The 7055-nt window shown below is 38.1% G+C and overlaps 1 protein-coding gene across 1 annotated transcript; it reads right to left on the bottom strand.

The window, feature by feature from the left end:
- Positions 1-5676: 5676 nt before the first annotated feature.
- Positions 5677-6751, bottom strand: LOC105226259 (protein TsetseEP). The gene is made up of 3 exons (XM_011205085.4): positions 6603-6751; positions 6199-6531; positions 5677-6131 (listed from the first exon to the last, which is right to left on the bottom strand). Exons 1-3 carry the CDS (start codon positions 6654-6656, stop codon positions 5835-5837), a joined length of 684 nt encoding a protein of 227 aa, XP_011203387.1. The 5' UTR covers positions 6657-6751; the 3' UTR covers positions 5677-5834.
- Positions 6752-7055: the final 304 nt, after the last annotated feature.

Below are 7055 nucleotides of genomic sequence, written 5' to 3'. Positions count from 1 at the left end.
TCGTATTGGAAAAACCAGCTCTCATCGCCTGTAATAACTCGATCAAGCAGCGTGGGATCGTTTTCCACTAGTTCCAAACAGTCTTCTGCTCGTTGCTCTTGATTTGAGATGCCGAAAAAAGAGAAAGGGAAGAGAAAGGCAACGTCACAGGTTTTACACAAGCGCGGCAATAAAATCAGTCTCATTACTTAATTGTCAAACCTCGTATAAACAATTAGTTTCTTATCTGAGACAATTGTATTAAAACCGTTCTAAATAATACAAATCGAACGGCTTAATACTAATCCTTCATTTAATTGAAATCCTCATACACACATATGTACGAATGAGGTAAACACTCAACCAAACAATACTGAATATATTCGAGGGAAGTAACAGGAGGCGCGGATGTCATTATATAGGGACTATGGGATTCGAACCTACCTCGACCTAGCCACATTTCATTCACATTTTGCGTGAGGCCACATCTACTTAAAAAAACATATTTTAAATTTAATAAAATTTAAGTCAACTGGACAGCTGGATTAGACCAGGTATAGTATATGCAGGTTTTGGTGAAATATTGATACGATTTTGTCCATTATTGGCATCTGGGCACAATATTCAGAAACATGTGCTTTCTTAATTTCCTTCAGATATCTCACGTATTGACCGATAAATGCTTATTAATACCAGGGTTACTTTATATTTCGGGATTAGAAAACAAAAAGAAGTATTAGTCATCCAAAATTGCGTTATTGTTTTTCAAAATATTCTTCATTAAGACCTATAAACTTTTGCATGCTTTTGATCTAATTGTTGAAACGCCTTTGTCATTCATATTAAAGCATTTTAAACGCATCAACCGTTTCTTCAAATGTCGAATAATGTTGACCTAGTAGCTTATGTATTTTCGTACCAGAATAATAAGAGGTCATTCGAAGCGAAGTTAGGACTTAATGGTGGATGACTCATAAAAACAATGTTTTGAGTGCTAAAAAATATTTTAGAATATGTGTGAGAGTTCGCATTGTCGTGGTGAAGAATGATCCATCTTTGACGGTTGATTTTCCTGGTTTCATGATAGACAACTGGCAAACAGATAGTTGTGCATCACTTAGAACTTATTGTTCTGCATTCTTCTAGTGGTATGGTTGCGATACATGCAGTTGTTTCATAAAAACAGGCAATCATTTGCTTGTAAGTGCTTCATGTGCGAATAACTTTTTTGAATTCTGCTCATCTGGAAACACCCATACAGTCTGCTGCTGTTTACTTTTGGATTCATACGTGTTAATCCATCATTCATGACTTGTCACGATGTGTGATAAGTATTTCAAAGCACAGCTAACATATTTTTTAACATTTTTCTCTATCAATCTAGCCTATTTTCGCGATTGACAGATTGTGAGGGATCCAATGTGAGCAAATTGTTTTACGGTTAAATGTTCTTACAATATAGATTGTATACTGCTCCCACAAATGCCTTTAGTTGTCTCAATGTCACGATAAGGCGGATGACGATTAATAGTTTGCGGATCAACAACTGATTTTAGACGACCTTCACGAAATTTGGCTTGGAATGTTCTATGACCTCGTTTGCATTCACTATACAGTCGACAAATACTGGTCCTAGAGGGATCTTCATCGCTAAAAATATAATTAAGTTCATCTATCCAGTGTAGCTGAGTTAGGGGATTGTGTCTGTGTAAAATTTTCGATAAATCGATTTTTGTTTTGTTGCATTATTGGATAGTGAACACTGTCACAAACATTTCCTCAAATTCATTCCCTCAAATCCATGTTGAAAATTGTAAAAAATTGAAAGTTGTGTTTCCAAATTTCAACGCTAATTCTGACATATAAAAGGCAACCTACGCAAATCTCACAGAGAAACCGATATTATAAGGAAAATGTCAGTTTAATTATCGAAGTTCACATATTCGGTATCTGAGGACTTCGAAACTTATGGTTCGATTTCGTCAACATTGTAAGGGAAGAATTGACAAAAAAAACATTTTCCGATATCTTGGATATTTCTGGATTTATAAGCTGTAAAGTTTAAAACGGAATTTCACAACATTTATTAGAATAACACGATTATATGATGCAGCACATATGATTGAAATCGGTCGAGGCGTTTCTCAGATAAATAATATCACTTTAAAGTGGGTAATGCCATACGTTGTCCAACTTTTACGGAATCCTATGCATTGCCTCCATATCATCTTTCTTGCATCACCATAATTTAATTTTCTTGAGCTTTCCAAAGTGTTTCTGAATATGTAATCATAACACATAATAAAGCGGAAGTTCGTCGCAGTCTAAGCGGTCTAAGTGCTGCATTGTTATCATTATTATTTTTTAAGAATTTATTCTAATCTTATATCCATTTGCTCTGCAAGTTGAGAATCCACTACGCCACCGCAGTGCCTCCAAATTAAATTACAGCCAAACTCAAGCAAATTTCACTAAATTTCATTTCCACATGCTGTTGCGACACTCCGTTGTTTTTATACTTAAGAAATTTTCTTTTAATCCTTAAAAGCATTTTAAAAACGACGCGCAATAATAACTTCCCCACATCCTTACGAACTCTTGCCCGGGCGCTTGCGTGTAAACGGTATACAAGTCTGGGAGTAAATGCGTGTGTGTGTGAATGTGGCTGTATGTGTGTATGAGTAAACAAAAGGCCCTACCACCAAGTCAATTTTGAGATTTCTCACTGCCGTTAACATTGCGGCGTTCCGCAAGTTACGAAAAATAATAACAACATCAAAATTGCTGCGAGCGAGAGGCAGTTATTGGGAAGGGGAAATTGTGTGAGAAAGCAGCAAATTGCAACTACAAGTGAGCTTAAATTTAACATAAGTGCTCAACACACACACACGCTAACAATTACGTGTACACATATGCTTATGTAACCGCACTACATTTTCCTCCGAAGCATTTTTGCGCGCAGACTTTTTAATGAAGAAAATTAATGTAATCGCTTTACTCGGCGTCTAAAATATTCTTGCTGAATGATGCATCCGTGTTGCTTACTTCCAACACACCGCATTTGCTTGATGAAATACGCGCGCATTGTTTTTGTTCTTGTTTCACACAGGTAAGCAATAACTAAAAACGCTTTGCCGAACAAAGCAAACACATTACGGTTAAAATTTACAGTTCTCTTTTCGAAGGTACATAAGTGTAGGAAGTGGTGATAAAATGCGCTCCAGAGAGCGTGAGTTGAACCTCTAATGCGATATTCTGTTGTGTTTACGGTTATATAAATAAATATATTTAATTATAAAGTACAATAACGGTTGCTTAAATATATACAATGTAAAAGCAAGGGCTTGAGTGGAGGTGCGAGAAAAGCATAGAAGACAAAGAAAATATAAATTTCTGTTTAACAACAGAGAAAGCTTGGAGAAAAAAGCAGGAAGAGACATTAATTGTTGTTGTTTTAACGGGTACCTAGTCCCTGTTAAGATGGTAAGGATTAGCTAAGTTGACGGCGACGTCATTCAACGGAAGGCTCAAGAAGCGCGCTGTTACAATGTGGTCTAACCAAAGGGTGTTAGATGAGTGCAGTTGGTGGGGCATGCAAAGAGGTATTTAGAGTCTTGCGTAGACTCATTGCGCGGTAGACATATATTAGAAATGTCGGGCTTTATTCTGGATAAGTAGGTGTTTACCTTGCTACGGTATCCAGTATGAAGCTACGAAAGAGACATTCTCGTTTCTCGTGGCAACTCGAGCTGTTTGTCTGCAATAGGTGGTGGTTTGACTCCAAGTACGTCATTCACTGATAAAGAGTTGGTGAAGGTGTTGATGTCTCCACTATGAATAGCGGGCGGTACTTTTCGGAAGTTCGTTGCGTCCGAAGTCTGGCCGTCGTATTGTTTGATGTCGTCTACGTAGTTGAGGAATGACCTCTTGATGCTCCAAGGAGGCGATTCCGTTTCAACTAGGTGATTGTAGGTATGATTTCTGCGAAAGCACTCCAATAGGAACCACTTGCAGAGGAATTCATTAAGCTTCTTAGCTAGGATCATACGGGCCTCACTATGTTGGTTTTCGATAGAAGCAATCAAGAGGCAGCCTGTCGTAGTTCGAAGTGGAATGTCCTGACAAGTTTGCAGCTTCCTCGTCTGCGTATCGCTGCATCCAGGCGACCATATTGGTGCGGCATAGTTCAGGCCCGGACGGCTGGTTGCATTGTACATTGACAACAACAATGAAAAGTTGACTCAATTTTTCGTGCTGATCACTTATATACGCATTTTATAAAATCCCCCTAATTGAATCTATGAAACCGTAGTCGAGACGATACTTTGAGGTACATATACCGAAACGTTTCCTACTAAGGACAAACATTTCTTCACAGTTATGCTGTTGTTTGACAATTAATTGTGAAAGAGTGATAGGGAAATAGTGATGCCAAATTTTTATACTTTGTCAGCACTTCAATTCTTATACCCCCAATTTGAGTTCATTAATATAAGCATTTTTTCAACAGTATTCATTAAAAGGAGCTCATATATGTAGATCTGAAACTGAGAATACAATCTTGTAGCAATTTTCTAAATCTGTTTGGTCTCATTCTTTTTACTCAATTACTCAATTTATTCTCTAGCAATATAAAAAATCATATTCTAATGGTCTCTTAAACAACTTGAACCCAAGTCAAAGGTTAAATTTTTAAGAAAAGCATGCCCAATAACTTTAATCAAAGCATTACCTAAACAAAAATTATAACATTATTCCATCTTTCTCTTTATTTTTAAATGCCATCGCAAAAGAAATGCATCGTCTTGGCAGCCAAAAAGGAATCAAGTTAATTTTTGATACTTAACCGGAATAAACATTAGCCGGAAGCGACAAGGTATTGACTATAAGGCAGGTGAAGAAAAACTACCCATCCCCTGTTTTATAAATACTTTTTAACCGTTCTTGCAACATAACGCCAAGCGACGAATTGCATTTTAGGTGGTCGTATTGTCTCAATGCGACACGAAACCGACTTATTTTGTAGCGATCAAGCAGAGTGGCATACAAAATCGTCCTTCAACGCCTTTTGCTTTCAATTAAAAAGCTTCCCATTCCCTTGCTTTTGATTGTAACCGACAGCTTTTAAACCTTTTTAAATAGTCTTCTGAGTGACTCTCAAAAATTCGAGCGAGCTCTTTTTATGTTTGCCAAAAATTTTCATAAAGTAGTGCTTTCACCGGCCAAGACATTGTTCGTCTTCCAAGCCAAAATCTCTTCCTCACAAATCACTTTTGGCACGTTCGGTCAGCTAAAGCATGTTCACAAAGAGTTTCGTCGAAAATTCAATGTCCTTCGGCTGAAGTTTTCTTTATTATAAAGAACAATGATTCTTTGCAGTGCGAATATGAACTGTTTTCTTCAATACTCCGACATTTCAAAGAAGAATCATTGAATGCGTCTGAGAGCTTTTTCACTTCAATATATGTAAGTCATTCGTCGAACAAATTTAGTAATCTACTCTAGTAAAGTATAAGAACATCGTAGAGTAGTAATTACGGCGGGTATAGGCTCTTTGAATACAGATTTCAGTTATCGATAAACAGCAGAAACACATACAGCTTAGCTTCGAGTCGTTCAGGCAATAAATAAAAGGGAATAATGAAATAAATGAATAATTACCCATTAATCGTTTATGTAAAAATAAAACATTGAATCGATATGTATATGGATAATATTGCATTTTCTATACACTTTATAAGAATATTTAAATCATCACTCTATTTAAAGTCGACTTTTCTCTTCGTTTAAGTTTTCAGCGTGAACAAATTTTAGAAAACATGACACAATCTACCTTCTATCTACACAACAAAAATTTACGAGGCAAGAGGAGCGGCTGAGCTAGCAACAGAAGCAGTACTGTCATCGGCAGCAGAACTTTCGGGGGGAGCAGTACTGGATGTAGCCGCAGTAGTGGAACCTGGTAAGCCACTGACGAAGCATGCGTACAACTCCTTATAAGTTTCTGCAGTCTGTGTGGTGTAGGTGCGCTGAGCGTCGCTGGTGCAGGAAGTCTCCTTATCACTGATCATTTGCAAACCACTCTTCAATGAAAGCGCAGCAGTCGAGGCGCTATCCGAGAGTGTATAGATGTCCAAAATATCGGCTGAAGCCTAGTTGTAGCGAGGGATAGTTAGTTCACAGACATGATTTTACTTCCAATAAAACAAGTACACTTACAGCGGTGACGTAGCAGTTGAAGAAGTCCAGGGTATCATTGTCGCTGTTGCATGTGGTGAAAGCGCTGCATATGCTGGCGGTCTGATTCACAAAGGCAACGCGGTTCTGGGCAGCCGTGGCGGTAAGATTGGCTGATGCTTGCGTGGCCACGGTGACACATTGCTCATACTGCGTCGAGAAATTCGCGGAGATTTTGTTTATGATTGGCATATAGTAATTGAAACACTCAGTGGTGACTGCGGGATCAGCGGTGCCGCTCATGGCATTCGCTTCAGCCAACAGGCGGAGTACGCCGTGGTCAGCAGACCTCACGTCCACTCCAAAAGGTATAGCCTGGCAAGTTAGGAGGATAGTAAAATATTGAATAAAAAATTATGGACAAAATAACTGTATTATTCACTTACCGCAGCAGCGCCAATTAGGGCCAAGCAAAAGCAAGTTACAGCGACAGTTTGCATGTTGATAGATCGTTAGCTCGTACTTTTCGAAGATTTTAACGCTAATGAGCTGCCCGCTAATTAAAGTCGTCTTTTATAGTAGAAATCTGTGCCCTTGAAGTAATTGTCTGATTTTGCAAACCACAAAATTTCGTGATTGATTGAGTAGTTTGTGGGTCATTATCGATTGTTTTTTGAAAGCAATTGTGTTGAAGGCAACATATATTTTTAGGCATTACTCACATGCAACGATGGGCCAAGGGGCTTGGAAAGTGTATGTAGAAAGTCTCAAAAGCGCACGTGATATTTATGAATGACATTAAATATTATCAGACGTGCCCTGATGGAATGTCTATGCTTAGAATTATACATGAAGGCTATAACACACCAAAGTCAGTTTCCGGAATAGCCTTCACTCCG

The sequence above is a fragment of the Bactrocera dorsalis genome, chromosome 3 (assembly GCF_023373825.1).
Source record: "Bactrocera dorsalis isolate Fly_Bdor chromosome 3, ASM2337382v1, whole genome shotgun sequence".
NCBI lineage: Eukaryota > Metazoa > Arthropoda > Insecta > Diptera > Tephritidae > Bactrocera > Bactrocera dorsalis.
This window is presented reverse-complemented; position numbering and strand designations above follow the sequence as displayed.

What these genes read in the sequence shown, in the direction of transcription:
- LOC105226259 (XM_011205085.4), bottom strand. Translation starts at nt 6,656, where the DNA reads ATGCAAACTGTCGCTGTAACTTGCTTTTGCTTGGCCCTAATTGGCGCT. An exon ending in CCCTAATTGGCGCTGCTGCG is followed by an intron (nt 6,532 to 6,602) that starts GTAAGTGAATAA and finishes CTAACTTGCCAG; the next exon opens with GCTATACCTTTTGGAGTGGA. An exon ending in TCAACTGCTACGTCACCGCT is followed by an intron (nt 6,132 to 6,198) that starts GTAAGTGTACTT and finishes CGCTACAACTAG; the next exon opens with GCTTCAGCCGATATTTTGGA.